General features: G+C 39.0%; 1 protein-coding gene across 1 annotated transcript; it reads left to right on the top strand.

The window, feature by feature from the left end:
* The first annotated feature begins 3,913 nt into the window (after nt 1-3,913).
* Nucleotides 3,914-21,146, top strand: LOC119787372 (pyruvate kinase PKM-like). The gene is made up of 11 exons (XM_038291197.1): nt 3,914-4,069; nt 5,011-5,189; nt 5,267-5,358; nt 6,296-6,427; nt 6,521-6,707; nt 9,954-10,224; nt 10,305-10,455; nt 10,536-10,688; nt 14,434-14,600; nt 18,685-18,866; nt 20,811-21,146. The coding sequence occupies exons 2-11, from the start codon at nt 5,039-5,041 to the stop codon at nt 20,915-20,917; spliced, it is 1,593 nt and encodes a 530-aa protein (XP_038147125.1). The 5' UTR covers nt 3,914-4,069; nt 5,011-5,038; the 3' UTR covers nt 20,918-21,146.
* The last annotated feature ends 1,738 nt before the right edge of the window (nt 21,147-22,884 follow it).

The following is a 22,884-nucleotide window of genomic DNA, read 5'->3' as shown; positions in this document are numbered from 1 at the left end:
AAAATATGAAACTTTGTTCTTACCTGAAGGACGCCGCTCTCATTCCATTTCCAAATCTTTGCCACGTACAGATTGAAGATTGTAACTGTGTATCTGGACAGAGGAACTGTCTTAATTAGATAAACTATTGGGGAAAACATCAGTTCTGACATCCAACAGGCAGCTGATATTAAGGTGTAATAAACTCACACATCATCAATGATAATTATCCTAACAATACTTTATTTCAGCTGGGCTTATTTTCTTCCATAAAGGCCACATTTGTGAAATGCTTATCTAATAGCTTTCCTGTTTACAGAATCTTCTTCCTGAGCAGTTAATAGCTGCAGCTTTAAACTGCATTTAAAACTAAATGAGTTTTAAAACAATTCAACCATTAAACCACAAGAGGGAGCTGCAGTTGAGTTGTTGAGAGTGGCCCACATCCTGGTTTTACAGCATTTTTCTGTTGCACAGCACTTTTCTTTTATACATATGTTTAAAAAAACACGTGAAATACCTAGAAACCTACAGCTGTTCCCTCTGAATGTGTTGCACCTTCAGTAAAGCTGTCTTTGCATTAACATGTGCTCTTTCCCTCTTAAATGTGCTCTTTCTGCCTTAAAAGACTGTAAGGCCCTCATAGGTCTATGCATTGCTTTCAGTAATGAAAAAAAATATTTTAAATGTAAATCTACGTTCTTAAGTTTTGAACCTTTATTCAATAATTGAGTAAACCTGATAAAATCAGACTTCCGGGTTGTTGTTTTTCTTCACACTCTAAACTGTATGAAAATAATCATAAATTAAACTGTTGTTCAATCGGAATGAATGAATTAATTTGTTTCAGACAATTTTCGGACAAATTGACAAACAACAATAAATTAATCAACCAAATGCACGCAAAAACGATTAGTAAACATCAACCAAACTTAGTAAATTCACCTTAATATGAATAGAAATAAAACCCTCCACCGGATAGGCCTGTTAGTATATGCAGCCAGAGAAATGACATCGATTAAATTGTCTGAAAAGGGGTATGATGCAGTAAAATGTATTATTCATACCCCCTCTTCCTCTAATTAAACATAATTTAACTTAAAGTACAGTATCCTTCCTTTTAAAGGAAGGTGACAATAGTTGAATAAACGTATGGCTCTCAAAATGGTATCGGCGCCCTATTTGTTGGTACTCGCCGATACCGATACCATCATTTTAGGGCAGTATCGGGGCCCCGTCCGATACTGGTATCGGTATCGGTGCAACACTAATATATATATATATCTACATACATACATACATACATGTAAACAAATATATACATACCTACACAAACACATCAGGCCAAAATCCACATTTACACCCTTATACATCAGCACTCAGAGTACTGTGGTACTAAAAAAAAACATTAGGAATGTTTATTCTGCTATTTGCTGCAAATGCATTTCATCTATAGTCTGGAAGCAGAAAAAAGGGAAAAGTGGAACTACCCCACCCTCTTATAGCTAATAATCAGACTTCACATTTAACCATATTCATTGCAAGTGAGGAATGCAGCGGTATCTGCTGATGACACCCGTGGGGAGGATTTGATTTTATGTGCCTGTATATGTTAGATATGTTTCCTGGAGCAAGTGGTTGTTGAGATATAACATGATTTACCATGAAAGCATGACCACCAGATATCCACAGTATTGTCATTTAAAAGCTGTGTTTCTGCCTGAACCTAAATAGAAATCCTGGCATTATGATCTTAAAAACGTAGCAGGTTAAAAATAAGGTAACATATCTGCGAGTTGTACTTGAGTCATGGACTGTCACCTTCCCCACAGGCATATAACTCCATCAGGACTTGAAGCTCTGAGAAGAATATTAATGTGCCAGCAAGAAGACGGGCCCTGAAGATTCAAAAAAATAAACAAGAACGAACTTAGTGAGGAAACACGAAGAGAAAACTCAAGCATAGTCATTTATTTTGTTTCTTTGCGTGTTTTAAACAAAATATAATAATTATGCATTTTTAGGGCAAGATCATCAGGTGTTAAATGATAAAGTTTCCAATGTATCTGCTAAATAATGAGATCCAAACAAATACGGAAGACTTAGCTTGTTTTGTTTTTTCTTATTAGACTTTATAATAAAGACATCCTTTATGATGGCTTTTCTCTTTTTTTGTGTGTGTGTTATTTCTTTCTTTCATTGTGCAGTGACATTTAGACTTAGACAACTTTTATTTTGTTCAGCTTTTATGACATTTCCATTTCTTAAAGTGCAGCAGTGATCAAATGTAAACAGTGTTGGAAAAAAAAACGCATTAAAGGAGAAGTCCGGTTATATTCAGAATTCAAGTATTTTAAATATGAATTTATTCGATACTGTTCAAGAAAATTTAAGTGTTTTTAATTAAGAGTAATTTTCATTTGAATGTGCTTTACTGGAGGCATCCATGTTTGTCAAAGAACACTACTGCCACCTACTGGTTAGTGACGTCACGGTGCGGTATCGGCTGTTGATCAAGTCCCAGTGCTGTATCTGGTGTTTGTCACAACGCGCTATTATCCAAGTCATCTTGAAAACATTCTTCGTCCAAATGTTGGCTACATATTACGGGTTTTTTCTCAGGCCAGAAGTTTGATGAAACTCGAAGGTGAAATAACTCTTTTTTTTTTCACTTTTACCCGATGTATTCCAGCATCCAGCTGCCATGCACGTGGGCATTGTCTGTTTCACTATAGCTCTGGTGAATTTCAATGGTGAAGTCCTCTGGAAATCTTCAATAATTGTTGTCGATTGCAGATGTGTCTAGTAGTTCCCATTGATTTAGCTTGTAAAGCGGGGAGAATGGCGCTAGGCTTACCGCACCGTGACGTCACTGCTGGAAGATGGCAGGAGGGAGGGGCTACTATATTTGGGCACATTTTTAAAATAATAATTTTCATTGCAATCACTATTAGTTTTAGATATAGCTAATGATCCATTAATAATTCCTTGCTGACCGGACCTTTCCTTTAAATATTTATGGTGCAATTATGCAGGGTTTTGGTTTGGTGTTATCAGTGTGACGCAGAATCTGTGCCATGATTAGGAGTTTTCTCAACAGTTCAGTTGTCTTATGTCAGTGAGGAAGCTATTTTACATAATAGCCTCTGGAGGAGCTTTCCTAATTAATAATTTTTTTTTTTTATAAATTAATTTTTATGGCTAATATTTGAATATTTTTTTACAGTGTCCTGTCTGGCGATGTGGCAATAAGAATAAATGTCTTGATGCCAAAAAGAGCCCAACAGATTTTACTTTCACAAGTGGAGCAGTACGTATCGCCATAGTGTTCCATATAAATAGCTTTATTATAATTCATGCAGAAGGTATTACAGCTTATATGAACACTGCAATGTAAGAGAACAGGAAAGAAAAAACAGGGAAAAAAAGGAGAAAAGATGAAAGAAAGAGGAGGTAAAAGGGAGATAATGATAAAACATCTTCAGTCCTCAGCAGTGGGGGAAGCTATTTTTTTACAGAATAGCTTCTGGAGCAGCTTTTTCAAATAATTTCATTTTTAAAAATAAATAAATTGATGTGGCCATTTAAAGGCTCTAGATGTAGTATAGGGTTCAGAGGTCAGAGGGGTAAAGCCTAATAAGTGTTTTGCATGCAGGGCAGCCTAGCAGTGCTATCCATAATACTGCTGCAACACTTCCATTGATTATACAGAAGATAGAACATTGCAAATCAAAACTGTAATCATTTTAAAAGAAAACGGATTTATTCGATCGTTACGTCAATAAACACCAGCCAATCAAGATGTTAGAAACGTTTCTGCAAAAGTTAATCGTAAAAAACTAAAAAGCTGGTGTCTTATTGGTCACAGTGAGAGAGATCGCACCTAAACTCCACCGGACTCGACATTAACTCAAACTAAATGAATGACATCCAACACCAAACGGTCACCTCATCCATGACAGGTGGACTGCAGCGCGCGCTGTCCGGCGGCTGTTAAATGCGCACAAGAAAATAGTCCCTGTGACGATAAAAGGCACGCGCTGCAGCGGGGAGGGCGGCGCCTTGATCCCCTGCAAAGTTCACCCAGTAGGTAAGCAAAATTACAGGGAATTAAAACTTACAACAGCTTCTAACAGCCTTGATTTAAACTTGTTTTATTTGTCATACATGCGTTATTATACATGGAAAACTTTTTTATATTTTCTATTCTGAAAATATAGTTTAGAACAACAAATTAAAGACAACAAGGGGAGTCTTATATATATTTATATATAGAGACTTTTATTACAGTAATAGGCTAATACACATTTTATTGTGTTATCCTTATTATTCCAATTATTTTTTGTTCTTTAGTAAATGTTAACATATCATCTTAGCAGGTTTCTTTATTAACTGAAAAACAAGGAAATCTTTAACAAATACCTTTTTTTAAAGCAGGTCAACTTTGTCATGATGGAGTAATGGCTGCTGGCTGTATTTTTAGTACAGTGACCTTTTGGAAACCTGTTCACACCACGTGCTCAATATGCTTTGATGAATTGATATTTAAATCTAAAAAGTCAGTGCATTTCTTTTTGTGAAATATTAGTTTAATTAAATTTGTTTCCTGTCAAACTATATTTGTTTGATCATTTCAAACTGGGAAAATAGTGATATGTGACAGTTTGATGTCCCTCATTAGCATTATAAATTAATCTGCTGTTTTTCAACTATTATTGCAGCCTAACTGCAGGAAAAACTGTTATTATTTGGCCCTTTGAAGTTTAGTTTAGTTTTGGACCTTTTTCTGTTGCACAGAAACAACTGTGAATCAGGAGCATGCTTCTGCCCTTTGAACAAGCTATTTTCTAATTTCTTTCTTTTTCCACCTCTTTTTTCTAACTAGAGAGCCATATATAATGAGACACGAAGCGATTATCAGAATGCACGCTTTAAAGACATATTTTTAATGTTGTTTGCTTGTTTTGCTTTTCATACTGTTTGTTTGTAAACAATCCTCAGGCTGTCACACTCCTTCCTCTGTCTCCGCAGGACGTTCCCTGCAGACACCGATCCAATCATGTCCAAGGCAAAAGACACCGGCTCCAGCATCATGCAGACCCAGCAGCTGCAAGCCGCCATGGCTGACACCTTCATTGAGCACATGTGCCTGCTGGACATCGACTCTGAACCGGCCGTGTCTCGCAACACCGGCATCATCTGCACAATCGGTCAGACGCTTTGTCCCAATGCACAGATGCTCGGTTGATTCCTCTATATAACATTAACCCAAATGTTCCCTGTGTAGGACCTGCATCCCGAGCTGTGGAGACAGCCAAGGAAATGATCAAGGCTGGGATGAACATTGCAAGAATGAACTTCTCTCATGGGACACATGAAGTGAGTGATTTTTAAAGCTTTACACTGATAAAACATCCTAAATGAGTCGCTCAACCGGACTGGTGCAGCTGCAGCAGCAGGTTGTCAGCCATGTGTTTCAGTGAATCAGGCTGACATTTCCACAGTCGGTAACATGATCCCCCAGCTTATAGTTGACCCCTCAGCACCCTGCCTGCATCTTAGGTTGAAAACTCTTTGGTTGGTCAGCGGCTGACCTTAACTTCCCGACCTCTTACCTTTAAAAGTCACGACCCCGATGACTGTCACCTGAGATCCAGAATTATGTCTGGGGTCTTTAAAGGTTAACTGCAGCCCTTTTAGTAACACCTAAAACTGCAGCTCAGCCTTGATGGATTAAATTCAAGAAAAAATACCAAATGTTCAGGTTAGTGAATAATCTTCCCTTTGGAAAATGAAAACCGACTTCTTGGTGTGGAGAGAAGGAGATAGATAGATAGCTGTGACCTCTGTCTCGTTGTTGTTGCAGTTGTCATTGCAGCTATAAATAGGAAACCTCACAGCGACAGTAGTAGAGGAGAGCATGTAGGAAAGGAAAACTGTAGTCTGTGTTCGCTGTTTCATGTCTAAGACTAATTTTTGCATGTGATACTTTAATATAGTTGTTGCAGTTTTGGTATTTTTTACAGCAGGAATTTGAATTGTTCACCTTTAAGGTCATTTTGTGTATTTAAAGCACAGCAGAGCTGAGGGTCCTGTGCTAAAAATATGTTGCAGCTTTGCTAACTGTATTTCATTTTGTAGCCGCCTCACAATATGAGCACCTGTTGCTTCGTTTGGCTCTTTGGGAATGGAGCGTATTTGGAGACAAACCTTTGTTTGCACAAATTAAACCTTAGTATTATTATTTTTTTATTTTATTTGAATCCAGTCATTTTTACAGAGATTCTAAGGGTTGTGACATCTTTTTATGACATAGTACCATGCAGAGACCATCAAGAATATCCGGGATGCGACTGAGAGCTTTGGGCCTGGATCTGTTGACTACAGGCCAGTGGCCATCGCTCTGGACACCAAGGGACCAGAAATTAGGACCGGTCTCATCAAGGGCGTGAGTTCTCGCCAGATAACAGGAGGCAGTGGTTTGATTTATGGAGGACTCATAACTATAATGGCTTTTTTTTTTTTTTTCTGTCTTCCTCAGAGTGGAACTGCTGAAGTGGAGCTGAAGAGGGGAGAAACCATCAAGGTCACTCTCGACGATCAGTACAAGGAGAACTGTGATGAGAAAAATCTTTGGCTCGACTACAAAAACATCACCAAGGTGGTTGAGGTCGGGAGCCACGTCTACATAGACGACGGTCTGATTTCCCTCAAAGTTAAGGAAATCGGTAAGAACGAAATAACTAGCTTCTTTTTAAAATGTTTTAAAGACGTTTTAACCTCCAATTGTCCTTATATCATATTACGTAAAACCACAATTGTCTTATTATTTCGGGGTGGATTTTGTGTCATAGACCAGGGGTGACTAATTAAAAATCAGCAGGATCCGAATAAAGAAAATCATCAACCAGTAAAGGTCCAGAGACATTTTTAATTAGAATCCAATACTTTAAACAGAGTTTTACACTGAAATAAAATTAGGTGTTTATGCATCCAAATCTAAAGTGTTTTTTTAAGTAGAGAACAACAATCTTTCGGTTTGCTATAGAGACAATTTCCTGATTTACATATTTTATAAAACACCTGAACTGATTGTTTGTTATTTTCTTTCTTTTTTCTGTCTTAATGTTGGCAGTGGGCTTTAGGCTGCCCTGCAAGGCTTTAAACCTGGGTTTAACCGGAGACTAAGCCATTCTCAAGCACAGATCAAGGAGCTCATTTTGAGCCTGGATCCAGATTTATTGTTGATTCTGTTCATGGTGGAGAATCCTGCTTCACAGCAGCAGGTTGAGCCAAACATCCTCTAAATGTGCAGGGTCATCTTTGAGCACGCCATTTCACTTTTCTTTCACCAGTTCACCGCAGTTCTTCCAGCAGTCCACACTTTCTCTGCTCTCTTTTTCTCATGGTCTTCTCCTTCTTTCCCATCGCCCGGCTTGCCACAGGTTTGCCTGCTGGGTCTAAAAGTAGCAGCAGCAGCAACCCAGACTGACAGCTCATTGGCTCATTTGGATCACGTGCAGCCTGGAGCCGGACGCTCCCCAGGGCTTTACCGTATTAACAGGAGAAGCGGCGCAAGTGACATTTAGACAGTGTCGTCGGACAATATGCTGTAATATATAAATGTTTTAAATCATGTGGGTCCGGATCCGGACCGCGGTCCGCTAATCCGTGACCTCTGTCATAGACCAGCCTCAAGGTCCTGCATAACTGCGAAGTACAAGGAATAGCATGTGAGACTTATGATTTATGTAATTAAGTTTGATTTTACTCTCCAGGCTCTATTACACTGATACACTTAAATAAAACCCAACGTAGCCATAATTCATCTCAATATAAATCAAGCTTTTCTGTGAGGTAAAAGTAGTGTTACATGGAGCAAGGAACAAACCAGACATACTGGGTTATTTTCACAAGATTTAACATGGATGTTGATTTAAAAAGGACTCGTGCACACTGTTCAACTTGCAAGAGAATAATTATAATAACTGATATAATTATATCAATTGAACTTTATTAATGTCACAATGCAGATATTAACTCCATAAATGAAATTAACCCATCTCCTTTGGGAGGAGTGGGCTGCCATTGTGTGGCACCAGAGGAGCCGTGTGGGGTTAAGGGTTTTGCTCAGGGACCCAGAGTGGAAGCTGTGGGGATCAAACCGGATACTTGCAACCTTCACAGAGCAAAAGCGCACTGCTATTTGCATCGTTTCGGTACAAAACTATTTATCAATGATGAAATAAATGTCTTCTGCTGCAAGCTGGTTATATACACAAGTCTTACTTAAATTTTTATCCATTTTTTGTCTCTCTCTGTCAAATTATATGTGTGCTGATATATATGCGGATTATAGATGCGGATTTTACAATATCATATTCATATTTGAACACTCTTCATTATCCGATTACTGAAAATTCAAAGGTATGGCAGATACCCCTTGCTGTAGGATACCTTAACATAAACGTGTCATACCACAACATGAAGCATTACTGAGAACCAGCCCAGCCAACAGGACATGATATTTCTGAACGAGTTGCAAGGATCTCCAGCAAAAAAGATGAAAAAAGTAACACTGCACATCATCCTGAGTATATCATCATGCCAATGGTGAAGAATGTTTGTAGCAGCACTGAGCTGTTGGGATGCTTCTTCAGCAGAGACAAGGAAGCAGATAAGAATAAGGTCAATATTAAACAGCGCTGGACCAAATGCTGTTATGCAAGGAGAAGGAACCTAAACATACAGTTAGTTAGTTACAAAGAAAGAGTTTGCATCAAAGCATTCTGTGTGAAAGGTCTAATTCAGATCTAGACTCAAATTCAATAAAAAAATTAAATAATAAACAACTTCTGCTAAAAGATGCTTCCTCCTAATCTGACTAAGTCTGCACTAGTTTCCAAAGATTAATGGGAAAAATATGATCTCTGGATGATAAAAGTTGTTGGTTTAACAAGGAAACAGGGACTTGGTGTCAAATACAGGCCTTCCTTTGGATAAAATTCTGAAAAAAATCCATATATTTCCTACTGCAGGGATTAGGGGCACTGGGAATTATTTAAAAAGTTAAATGTTTTTTAATTTTATATAAGATTAATTGAGAGATTAAAGTCTTAATTCTGAGAAAAAAGTCAGAATTCAGAGATTAAAGTCTGAATTCAGAGATTAAAGTCTGAATTCTGAGTAAAAAAAGGCAAAATTCTGAGAGATAAAAAAGTCAGAATTCAGAGATTAAAGTCTGAATTCAGAGATTAAAGTCTGAATTCTGAGAAAAAGTCAGAATTCAGAGAAAAAAAGTCAAAATTCTTAGAAAAAAGTCAGAATTCAGAGATTAAAGTCAGAATTCAGAGATTAAAGTCTGAATTCTGAGAAAAAAAGTCAAAATTCTGAGAAAAAAGTCAAAATTCTGAGAAAAAAGTCTGAATTCAGAGATTAAAGTCAGACTTCAGAGATTAAAGTCTGAATTCAGAGAAAAAAAAAGTCAAAATTCTGAGAAAAAAGTCTGAATTCAGAGATTAAAGTCTGAATTCAGAGAAAAAAAGTCAAAATTCTGAGAAAAAAGTCTGAATTCAGAGATTAAAGTCTGAATTCAGAGAAAAAAAGTCAAAATTCTGAGAAAAAAGTCTGAATTCAGAGATTAAAGTCAGACTTCAGAGATTAAAGTCAGACTTCAGAGATTAAAATCTGAATTCAGAGAAAAAAAAGTCAAAATTCTGAGAAAAAAGTCTCAAATGAAATGAAACATTTGTTAACTGTTATTTTTTCAGTGTCCCTTATCCTCTTCCACACATTTATTTTTACTTTACAATAAATATATATATATATATATATTTTGCATTGGTCTATCACATAAAATCTGAGCACCCTGAATTCAGCGTTTGTATTTGGAAAACGTTCAGCGTTTCCCAAATGATTCTTCATCCCTCTTCCTTCCTTTTAGAACCACTGTTTGTCTTCATATGTGCTCTAAGGTAACAACTACCTGACATGCGAGATCGAGAACGGTGGATCGCTGGGCAGCAAGAAGGGTGTCAACCTGCCCGGAGCTGCAGTCGACCTACCGGCTTTGTCTGAGAAGGACATTCAGGACCTGCAGTTTGGCCTGGAGCAGAACATCGACATGGTCTTCGCCTCTTTCATTCGTAAGGCTGCTGATGTCCACGCTGTGAGGAAGGTTCTGGGCGAGAAGGGAAAGGACATCAAAATCATCAGCAAGCTGGAGAACCATGAAGGGGTGCGCAGGTAAGGGAATTTACCCCTGTCCTTTTACAGGTGCATTCAAAAAGGAAATCTTGGAAATTTTTATCTCATCCTTTTGACAGATTTGATGAGATCCTGGAGGCCAGCGACGGCATCATGGTGGCCCGTGGTGACCTGGGCATTGAGATCCCTACAGAAAAGGTCTTCATTGCCCAGAAGATGATGACTGGCAGGTGCAACAGGATCGGAAAGCCCATCGTCTGTGCCACACAGGTATGATTCTCTAGAACTTAAAGCCAAATATCTGTTTACAGAAGTGGAATGACAGAAAGTTTGCTTTGGCTCTAATTAAGATGCTTGAGAGCATGACCAAGAAACCCCGACCTACCCGCGCCGAGGCCAGTGATGTAGCCAACGCTGTGCTGGACGGCAACGACTGCATCATGCTGAGCGGTGAGACCGCCAAGGGAGACTACCCTCTGGAGGCTGTGCGCACGCAGCACATGGTAAGACTGGGTCACACATGCTAAATGTTTATTGCCTGAGAGAGGACAGCGACTTTACAGCATTAAAACAGTAGAACTGAAGTTTTATAACTCTAAGATAAAACAGATTATAGGTTTATTACACTATTAATTTCTTTGTTTGTTACAGTTAGTGTTTATATGCATTGTATGAAAGGCAAGTCTCACACAATTTATGTTTATATATATTTTATAAGGGGTTGTTTATCATTGTAAAATACAGAAAAGTTGGCAACAAACTTCAGCAACTTTTTAAATTTAGGACCTTAACTAAATCAGTTTTGCTTTTTTCTTTACCAAACATTGAAGATATTGTGGAGGATTTTTTAAAAGACCCACCCTCTCCACTTTAAAAACAAAAAACAAATGCGTGTGCAAGAGCATGCAGGAGCCCATTTCTCCTCGTTCACACCCTGTTTAAAGTCGTTGGGAAATCATATTTAAATGTCAAATCATTCATACTTAAACATACATAAATGTACTCTTTATCAGACCATATTGTCCTAAAAGTGTCCAGAAACGCGGACAGATGGACCCAGTATTCAAGGCGAGACAGTCAGTAGGAAAGTTCAAACGTTTATTAAATAAAACAAAACAAAAGCGGAGCTGTGGCTCGCAAACACTGCAGGCGGGGGGGCGGGGCACCGCCCAATCTCAGACACTCTGTAGTGGGAGAAACACAGGTAAGTGACACGATCATCTGACAGAGGTTATCTGAGTTGGTCACTTACCTGGTTTAACAGTCCAGACCAAGAATGTCCCCAAGTGCTGCAGTCCCAGAGGTCATGCTGGAAGCCGATCCTGGTCAGGGATCCAGAACAAACAGGAACAGGATCCAGATCAGGCAGGAACAGAAACAGGTGGCAGGATCCAGACTTCCAGGCATCATAGAGCTCCCAGGAGGGTTTAGAGTCTGACTGGGACCGGAAGCATGACCAGGTGGTCACGCACAGGAGCAGACAGGATCAGGTGCAGACAGGCAGGCTCAGTGGAAGAGGGTAGCCGAGACAGGACGTGGAACCAGAACTTGAAGCAGGACTTTAAACTGGTCTCCTCCCTGGAGCCAGGCTTACTGAGATAAAAACTGAACCTCCCCACATATAGAGCCAAAAACCCAGAGGACTCCGCGGGGGAGGAACAGTAGACGATCAGGAGACGAGACAAACACAAAAACACTCTTTCCACTGGCTGCTAGGATCCAGGACATGAACCATAAACTAAAACTGAAAAGACAGACTAGAGATAGACAGAAATTAAACCAGAGGAAACAGGTGAGAGGAATAAATTATAATTGAGGCAGGGAGGAAAAATGGCAGGTGAAAGAAACTACCAATTAAGCAGGAGCAAACAGGCCAGATCATGACAAAAAGTTAGAAAATTTCTATTAAAAAAAGAATCCTGTCTTAAAATCTGTGTTTTTTTCCAATTATCTTCTGCAGGCCAGTTAGTTATACGTCACCCTGTACACCTAAATCGGCCAATCATTTATCAATGGACATCTGTCAAATTCTTTCGGTCATAGCATCTTAATTCATAGCGTTCCTTGACAGTGTCGTTTCTAAGTCACCAATTTAGTGCTACTTGGTCCCAATGGAATTTCCCATTGGGAACCTGCTAGCACTAAGACGCTAACTGGTTAGCAAGATGCTTCCGATAAACCGACTATGACCAAACTTGCTTGCGAACCTTCCGCCACAACAATCCCGCCCTTTGATAATTGACCAATCACATTCACTTTATTCACTCGTGTAAAGTCGTGCACCACTTGGGAGAATTCAGAAATGCAACGATTGGAACAGCCGCTTCCCTACAACTTTAAGATACTGGTAGTAACATGTTTAATGTGTTTCAACATTTGTTAGCAGCCAGTGTCAGATGAACATAATGCGTCAGACCAGCGCACCCATAGTCAATATGCATGCGCAAGACGTCAGATTTGCGTTTATCCCTTTAGTTAAAAGTACACTTTAATCTACCTCAACGGGCGTGTATCCCTTTAGTCATGTACAAAAAAACTATTTGAGGTCAGATCACTATACGTTTCAAAAAACACCAAAAAGTAAGTAATTAAATATGTTTTTTTGTACATGACTAAAGGGATACACGCCCGTTGAGGTAGTTTAAAGTTTATTTTTCTTACAAAACTAAAGGGATAAACGGGTTTTGGGTATGCTGGTCTGACCAGGTATGCTCATCTAAAAGAACACCGCCACTGTTATCCAGTGTTGGGCACGTTACTTTGAAAAAGTAATTAGTTATAGTTACTAGTTACTTCTCCCAAAAAGTAACTGAGTTAGTAACTGAGTTACTCCACAATAAAAGTAACTAGTTAGTAGTAAAAGTAACTATTGCGTTACTTTTGCGAGTGTATGAAATTAATAACTGGGGATGTCTAATTCTGAAATCCTGTGTTTGGGTTGTTATAGATACTGCAACATGTAGCTATATCCATCCATCCATCCATCCATCCATCCATCCATCCATCCATCCATCCATCCATCCATCCATCCATCCATCCATCCATCCATCCTTCTCCATATAGGCTATTGATCGTTCACGCTCTCCATAGTTCCCCTGTGGCGCGAGAACAGGGAGACTGTTACGCGCCTGATGGGGAAACGCAGCTCGAAGTAACACCAGTATTTCCATCTGGAAAACGCTGTTTTGCTGCTGGAGTCCTCCTCACTCTCCATCCTCCCCTCTCTCATGACGCGCGCACGAGTCCTATCATGAAAAAAGGTTAATTGTGCGACCTGAGTAACGTGCAGTAACGGGGTGTCGGCAATTGTAACTGCGTTATAGTTACAGTAAGAATAATAATTTTGATTACTCGTTACTAAAAAAGGTAGCGGCGTTAGTAACGCTGCTACTTTTAACGCCGTTACTTCCATCACTGCTGTTATCTCTTATAATTAGGGTTGTCACGATACTAAACTTTTCATCTCGATACCGATACTGAGTAAAATATTCGATACTCGATATCCTTTTCGATACCACAAGAATAAAAACAAAGACTCTAAAATTCAACAGAAATATTTTCATCATTAAAAAAATACAAGAAATAAATAAAAAAAGAATAAGAATAATATTTGAGGTTGTATGCTGTGCACAATATTAAGCAAGCTTGACAAAAAACTTACAAAAATTGAAATTAAGTGACACTGGCCAAACCAGTTTAACAAAACTGATTCTCAGCAGCTGCACCTGTTACCAAAAAAGTCTGGAACTGAAAAATGCACAGAATTATTCAATCACACAGTGTTCTGAAAGTGCATTTTCCACTATTCTGCACTATTCGATACTTTTGAAAATGAGTATTGTATCCGGATACAACGTTTCAGTATCGATACTTTTTTGAGTTTCGATACTTTTGACAACCCTACTTATAATACAACTAATTCAAAATTGTTGGCTGTTATCATGCAAAACGCTATTAGTGGCTGAAATTAGGCATCTTTGAATTGTTTGGATCTTTTTGGCTCTTTAGAACAACCAGTGTCTAAAGAGCATTTACATATAAGCTAGATTTATGCCAGGGGATTGCTGTAGCTACAGAAAATGTGACATGAAGTTCATTTTTAAGAACATCTAAGCATAATCAGTTTCAGCTATGAAGAACGCCTCATTAAGATTCACTGTTTGTCTTTAAATGCTAACTAACATAAACCAGCTGTGGGGCTGCAGCCCACTGTAATCTGGTCGTTAAATGCTTGTTTCCAATGCTCAGATCGCCCGTGAAGCCGAGGCCGCCATGTTCCACAGGCAGATGTTTGAGGAGCTGAGGCGCATCTCTCACCTGACCCGTGACCCTACAGAGTCTGTCGCCATCGGCGCGGTAGAGGCGTCCTTCAAGTGCTGCGCCAGCGCCATCATCGTGCTCACCAAGACTGGCAGGTACGAGCACGCTCTGTGGAGCTCTGAGTCATTGTTCTCCCTCCGCTGCCCCCACTCCAGGCCATCAAACTGCTGCATTATGATCCTTCTCCATCCAGACACCTCCTCTCCTTCTCTAACACAGCTCCTCTGAAGTGTGCCAACTTTCAGTCCACTCACAATCTGTTTTCTGGTTGTGACCTTTCGAGATCTGAACCCTGACATTTTACAAGTTAATTTTAACTCCCTGTTCATTCCATGCACCACGTGATACAAAACACATGTAAGCTGAACAGATCTGATGATAATAGTGACTTAGGTACTTTACATTTCTGTTTTGACAAAGTATTTCATAGCTTCTTGAATGTGACAGAGGGAGTTTGTGTTGCTTTGTAGGCTTTTTCCATCTCGGTGCTGTGATGTTGATCTTATTTGGCAGATAAAAGTACCCTCAGTTTAAAACAAGCGAAGGAAGGCAAAGGGTTAAAACATCAAAAATTATTCCTTAGAAGGGATGAAGGCATTTACAGATGAAAACTTTATGCTTTATGCCTATCTTAGCACAGCAATTGTCCAATTTTTGCTGTAGAAATACTCAAGATATTTAGATTGCATTGAATGTGTAAAATACACTACAAATTTTTTTTTATCTAAATAAGTCACTTAGGTGCATTTTTTTCTTGTATTGAGGAGGTAAGTGAGACATTTTGCCAATGAAACAAGACAATTTACATTTAAAATAAGAAAAAATAGTAGAGATGCACGATATAATGGGCCCCCTATCGGTATCGGCCCTAAAACTGAATATCGGACATCGGCCACCCCACCGATATTTAACCCGATATTTGATCAGCTTCTGAGTTTCTAAAGTCTAAAAAAAAAAAAAATACTACTTCTTCTTCTTCCTCAAAAACTTCTTTTTTACAGACTTAAAAACTTCTAAAGACGAGGGAAAAAATATTGATCCATTAAAATATCCCAATATCTTCATATGCTGATATATTGCCATTTAAAAACACCATATCAATCTCTTTTACTAATGAAATATTGCTATATGTCATCGTTATGCTACGAAATCCCCCGAAAATTCACGAAATGTTGCCATATTTTTATATGTTGATATATTGACGCGGTATCGATCTATTTTACTAACAAAATCTCACAAGAATTTGCAAAATTTATAACAGAACGATGAAATTTCACGAGATTTTGAAAGTAAAATAGATCGATACCGCGTTTTTAAAAATCTATTTGTTATCAGCATATGAAAATATATTAGAGTATATTATTTTTCAAAGTGTCAGAAATGGATAACAAAACTGCTATTTTCAATGACTACTTATTTTTGTCCAGCTTTAAAATCAGTATCGATATCGGTTATCGGCTACATGAGTTTTAAAATATCGGCATATCGGATATCGGCCAAAATCCCAATAGCGTGCATCCCTAAAAAATAGCTTTGTCTTATTAGAAGTGCATATGATCTAATTATCTTATTTTAGGAGTAAACATACTCATTCCATTGGAAAATCATCTTATTTACCTGCTCAAATTAAGGCTAAATATACTTAATTTAAGAACTTTTTTACCTATTTCCAGATAGTTTTTGCAGTGTACAGGTGCTGGTCATAAAATTAGAATATCATGAAAAAGTAGATTGATTTCAGTAATTCCATTTAAAAAGTGAAACTTGTATATTATATTCATACATTACATACAAACTCATATATTTCAGATGTTTATTTTGTTTAATTTTGATGATTACAAATGACAACAAATGAAAATCTCAAATTCATCATATCAGAAAATTAGAATATTGTGAAAAGGTTCAAAATTGATGGCCCCTGGTGCCACACTCTAATCAGCTAATTAACTCAAACCACCTGCAAAAGCCTTTAAATGGTCTTTCAGTCTAGTTCTATAGGCTACACAATCATGGGGAAGACTGCTGACTTGACAGTTGTCCAAAAGACGACCATCGACACCTTGCACAAGGAGGGCAAGACACAAAAGGTCATCGCTAAAGAGGCTGGCTGTTCACAGAGCTCAGTGTCCAAGCACATTAATAGAGAGGCGAAGGGAAGGAAAAGATGTGGTCGAAAAAAGTGTACAAGCAAGAGAGATAACCGCACCCTGGAGAGGATTGTGAAACAAAACCCCTTCAAAAATGTGGGGGAGATTCACAAAGAGTGGACTGCAGCTGGAGTGAGTGCTTCAAGAACCACCACACACAGACGTATGAAAGACATGGGTTTCTGCTGTCGCATTCCTTGTGTCAAGCCACTCTTGAACCACAGACAGCGTCAGAAGCGTCTTGCCTGGGCTAAAGAGAAACAGGACTGGACTGCTGGTGAGTGGTCCAAAGTCATGTTCTCTGATGAAAGTAAATTTTGCATTTCCTTTGGAAATCAAGGTCCCAGAGTCTGGAGGAAAAGAAGAGAGGCACTTCATCCACGTTGCTTGAAGTCCAGTGTAAAGTTTCCACAGTCAGTGATGGTTTGGGGTGCCATGTCATCTGCTGGTGTTGGTCCATTGTGTTTTCTGAGGTCCAGGGTCAACGCAGCCACATACCAGGAAGTTTTAGAGCACTTCATGCTTCCTGCAGCTGACCAACTTTTTGGAGATGCAGATTTCATTTTCCAACAGGACTTGGCACCTGCACACAGTGCCAAAGCTACCAGTACCTGGTTGAAGGACCATGGTATCCCTGTTCTTAATTGGCCAGCAAACTCTCCTGACCTTAACCCCATAGAAAATCTATGGGGTATTGTGAAGAAGAAGATGCAATACACCAGACCCAACAATTCAGAAGAGCTAAAAGCCACTATTAGAGCAACCTGGGCTATCATAACACCTGAGCAGTGCCACAGACTGATCGACTCCATGCCATGCCGCATTGCTGCAGTAATACAGGCCAAAGGAGGCCCAACTAAATACTGAGTGCTGTACATGCTCATACTTTTCATGTTCATACTTTTCAGTTGGCCAACATTTCTATAAATCCTTTGTTTTTATTGGTCTTCAGTAATATTCTAATTTTCTGATATGATGAATTTGAGATTTTCATTTGTTGTCATTTGTAATCATCAAAATTAAACAAAATAAACATCTGAAATATATGAGTTTGTATGTAATGTATGAATATAATATACAAGTTTCACTTTTTAAATGGAATTACTGAAATCAATCTATTTTTTCATGATATTCTAATTTTATGACCAGCACCTGTATATAAGTATTAATTCTGGACAAGTATCCCCAACTGGATTTAAGTCTCAACCTTCCATTGGATCCCTGGGTAAACTGTAAATAATGTATATAACAATAATAATAAAAAAAATAATAATAATAGTGGTTGCCCTGCTGGAAGGTAAAACTAAAACTCAGTCTGAAGGTTTTTGCAACCTTCAAAAACTTTCCATCAACTCTCACCGGCTTCCCTGCTCTTGCTAAAAAGCATTCCCATAACATGATTCCACCACCACCATGCTTCACTGTGGGGGTGGTGTGCTTGTTTTTGGTCTCCACAGAGCACCTTCCTCTGCTGTTTGCTGTGTCCTTTTAGCATCTAGAAAAACCTTAAAGACACATCCTGTCAGTTTTTACTGATAAATATCTTTTTTATTTGACCTTTTACGAATAAAACATTATTTGATGAGCAGACTGACACCTCAGTAGTTCAACACCGATGCATTTATAATCTCATAGATTATATCGTATATATTATTTTCCTGAATTAACTTAACGTCGAAAGTTCACCGCGCTGTTTGGCGGATGTGACGTCAAACATTTCCATGTTAAATGGGTCAGACTTAACTAACAACTAAAGTTTTATATCCAAGATGAGTTTTATGGATACTCAGATGATGACTCTAAATAAAATGAATTAAGTAAAAACAAAAAAATTCTTGTTAAGTACGAAGTTGGCAATATTGTTAGCAAACTGCATAATGCTTCTTTAAACTGGACTAAAAACAAGAAAAACAGTAACTTTATATAAATGAGGAACAAATCGCTTCTTGGTGAGATGTTTAAAGCTTGGGATATTGTTTTGTAAATATAATATTAAAACACTTTTCTAATAACTTCTCCCCATTGCCTGCAGATCTGCTTATTTGCTGTCAAGGTACAGACCCCGTGCCCCCATTATTGCTGTGACCCGCTGTGGTATGACTGCCCGCCAGTCTCACCTGTACCGCGGCGTCTACCCTGTGCTCTACACCAAGCCTGCCAACGACGTCTGGGCCGAGGATGTTGATCTGCGTGTGAACTTTGCCATGGAAGTTGGTAAGCGGGAAATGTTCTTTTAAAGGAAAAGTCTGGTAAGCAAGGAATAATCAAGGGATCATTATCTATACCTAAAACTAATAGGTTCGCAGTGATTTAAGGAATTTAGCGTTAATCAATAAAAAAATAAAAACTATAATTTTCATCACGATCACTGAGCCTTGGAGCGGCCATTTTTGCCCAAATATAGTAACCCCTCCCTCCTGCCATCTTCCAGCAGTGACGTCACGGTGCGGTAAGCCTAGCGCCATTCTCCCCGCTTTCCAAGCTAAATCAATGGGAACTACTAGACACATCTGCAATCAACAACAATTATTGAAGATTTCCAGAGGACTTCACCATTGAAATTCACCAGAGCTATAGTGAAACTGACAATGCCCACGTGCATGGCAGCTGGATGCTGGAATACATCGGGTTAAAGTGAATAAAAAAAGAGTTATTCCACCTTTCTGATTCCTGATCCTCCACGGACGGGTTGGTCGTTGGATCGCCAACTTGAAGAGGGAGGATTTGCCATCGAACTTCTGGCCAGAGAAAAAACCCGTAATATGTAGCCAACATTTGGAAGAAGAATGTTTTCAAGATGACTTGGATAATAGCGCGTTGTGACTAGGGGTGTAAATAATAATCGTTTTGTATAGATGCATCGACACGTCCGCAAGAGAATCGATTCATGTTTATTTTTTTCCATTTGCTCCTGGATGTAATTCTGACTCCTGTGCTGCGGTGGCGCTAAACCTACTTTGCCTTCCTACCTCGCTTCCTTCAGCCACTACCTTTTTTCCGCTTGCAGTATTTTTTGATGCAAGGCCTTTCAGCATCTATAACACAAAGGCATTATTATTTTTCATTGAATGAGGTTTTCATAGGCCTAGGTGGAGTACAACTTCGCTACTTCTGTTATTTGCTGTTGTTTCTCAAATAAAATGCATATTGATATTACAGATTTCATTGATTTATTTCAAATTTGAAACATTGTCTAGCCTGTAAGGAAAAAACAAAAAAAAAAAACAATCGAATCGTATTGTATCGTAGTTTATTCTTGAGTTTCGAAAATAATCGAATGGTTGGGTCAGGAAATTGATACTGAATCGAATCGCCATGATGGGTATGACTTACTAGCCTGACGTAGTCCTACTCAATTCTAGTCAGAATATGAATCTGTTACTGCTCCATAGAACTGTGATTATGGGGCGTGTTTTGAACGAAGCAGAAAAAAAATGCCTCTGCACTCAATTGGATAGACCTACAACCAATAAGAGCAACGGAGTCGCGTTTCTCTGTTCCTCTTTTAAAATTAATTTGCTGTCGATATCTTCTAGAACAGACCTAATAGCAGAATCTACTCACCTCAACTCTCCAGCGGCAGCCATTGTTGTTGTCACCCAAGCGCGCTTTGGTGACGTGGTTGATTACGTTACCGTTGATCTTCTGTCCATCATCGTATAAAGCCCGCCCTGACAATTTGATTGGCCCGCCAGATATTGTGCTAGCATACTCGCGCTACTATTAAGCAATGCCAGACCGAACTTCCCGACCTCAAACGTTGTGGGCGGGACTAAGTTCTGAATGGCACCCAGCCTAGTGACTTACACCCCTAGTTGTGACAAACACCAGATACAGCACTGGGACTTGATCAACAGCCGATACCGCACCGTGACGTCACAAACCAGTAGGTGGCAGTAGTGTTCTTTGACAAACATGGATGCCTCCAGTACATTCACATGAAAATTACTCTGAATTAAAAACACTGATCATTTATTGAACAGGATGGAATCATTTCAGATTTAAAGTAATTTCAGAAGTTTGAATTCTGAATATGAGCGGACCTTTCCTTTAAACTTAGTTCCAGAAAGTTCATTTCAAAGTTAATTGAACCTGTTTGTATCTTAAACCATTTAACACCAGTTTTTTGTTTGTGTTTTCTTTTTTTACTATTTGCAGGCAAACACCGTAAATTCTTCAAGTCAGGTGACGTTGCCATTGTTGTGAGCGGCTGGCGCCCAGGTTCTGGTTACACCAACACCATGAGGGTGGTGCTGGTGCCTTGAGCTGAATAAACCCTTTCCTTCCCTTTTGACCTTCCTTTCCTTCACCTACGACTAGATTCGGACAGATAATCCCAACCAGAGGGCTCCTTCAAAGCACACCTGACAGCAGCTCCATGATTCCTTCCTTCCATATGTTTAGTTTTATCGTCTAAATCCTGTTTTGTTCGCTCCCATGTTATATGTAGAATTTTAAGTTCATACAATATGTCAGATTAATTGACATGAATAAAAGGAAACTGTTGGACGTCTTTGTTTTACTTCCTCTTTTATGACCGCTAAGTTTAATTGGATGAGATCTTGGCAATAACAAATAAAAACCATTGCACTGGAATATAAAGTTTAAAGTTAAAAAAGTTATAAAATCTTAGAATTTCAATAAAATGATGGAATAGTTTCACGTCGGACAGCAATGAAAATTTGCTTTATAAGCTAATCTCATTGGTCCTTTTAGATTCTTTGCAGCATTATAACCTTCATCTTCAACATATCTGAATTTTGCCTGATAGATCAACACAAAATGGTTGTGAAATCAAAGGATAAATGTTTCATGGTTTTTAATCTTTTATATTGCAAGTAAAATACGAAAGAAAAAAAAAACATTTAAGTCTGGACTTTGAGTAGGACATTCTAACACATTGAGATTCTTCAATTTACACTATTGTATGCAACCGAAAGATGATCCTGAGATTTCTGACATCTTCTGGGAGATTTCTTCAAAGATTTGACTGCATTTAGCTGGTTTCCATCTTTCCATCAACTTTCCCTGATGTTTCATGTTGCTACCACGCAAAACAAAAAGTCAAATAAGGGGCCAAACTAGTCACTCTTACAGCGTTTATTTAACTATCTGCAGGTGTATTGAGGTAACCTGACTCCGCCAGATGGATTTGCTCCGCATATCCATCTGGAAACCTTCCGTTGAAGTAATTTTGGAAAGGGGCGAAAATACTGGTTAGCTGATTGGCCTATGTTGGTGATAGACGGGCCAAATAAACCAATCAGATCAACGAAGCATATGACGTACTGACAGAGCGACGACGAAAACACAACCACAAGCCAGGCTACTCTTCCGAAACCAGTCGGGAGAAGAGCAAAAACATCTTTTCCTCTGAGAAAAGCCTCCAGAGCAGTGTTTTGCTCTTCTTTCAGTGAAGAAATACTCTGTAATTCCGATAAAACTTGCTCGATAGCCACGCTAACGCTAGTTTCATCGGCTGAAGCTGCCATGTTCTTTAGACTGAACTGTCGCGCTTCTCGTTGCGTCACACCTCAACCCGCCTCAAAGCCAACGCTGATTGGACGTTCGTTTGGTGAACGGCTCCAAATTTTCTTTAACGGAGAGTCTCCAGACTGATTAGCGAGTGAAACCTTGAAAGCTCGCGAGATCAGGATGGTCTCATGAGGCTAGCATTGAGGGCGATGCTCAGTGCTAGTTTTCCACTTCAATCTGACCAGATTACTTTTTTCTATGTTAGCTGCAAACATGAGGTCTTGTGATTGGAATTCAGCATTCGCTTTCCTCTTGCTACTCTTGCATTAAAATGAGATTTAGAGGGTGCATAGTAGTCCTGTTGACATTTTAGTTCTCCTTGGATGAATATCCATGTTTTAAAAGCTTCACAGCTGTGTCTTTGCATTTTCAGACGATGGTTCTAACTTCAATCTGAAAAACTCACACAAAGAGAAACGACAAAAGAAATTTATTGATGCTCAGACCTCGGCAGGAAACATAGCGCTGAATTTTGATAGATATGCATGAACAGGAGTAAAGAACAGGGCTGTTTCCCACCAGACCTGAAACTGGTGGTGATGGAGATAGATGGAGTTGGTCAGTCTGTAGACTGCTGGTTGGAGACTGCTGAGCTTTATGGGGAGATCCAGTGGACTGCGTGAGCTGATACTAGAGCTTCACTCAGGGACCTGGAAGATGGAAGTCCAGCTTGGATAACACAGGTTGGGAGAACCTG

This window comes from Cyprinodon tularosa, unplaced genomic scaffold (assembly GCF_016077235.1).
Source record: "Cyprinodon tularosa strain WSP-4 unplaced genomic scaffold, ASM1607723v1 ctg296, whole genome shotgun sequence".
NCBI lineage: Eukaryota > Metazoa > Chordata > Actinopteri > Cyprinodontiformes > Cyprinodontidae > Cyprinodon > Cyprinodon tularosa.
This window is presented reverse-complemented; position numbering and strand designations above follow the sequence as displayed.

Bases quoted from the DNA above. Each gene is read 5' to 3' on its own strand.
- LOC119787372 (XM_038291197.1), top strand. From the start codon at position 5,039: ATGTCCAAGGCAAAAGACACCGGCTCCAGCATCATGCAGACCCAGCAG. The intron at 6,428-6,520 runs GTGAGTTCTCGC...TGTCTTCCTCAG, and splicing joins GGACCGGTCTCATCAAGGGC to AGTGGAACTGCTGAAGTGGA. The intron at 10,689-14,433 runs GTAAGACTGGGT...TCCAATGCTCAG, and splicing joins CTGTGCGCACGCAGCACATG to ATCGCCCGTGAAGCCGAGGC.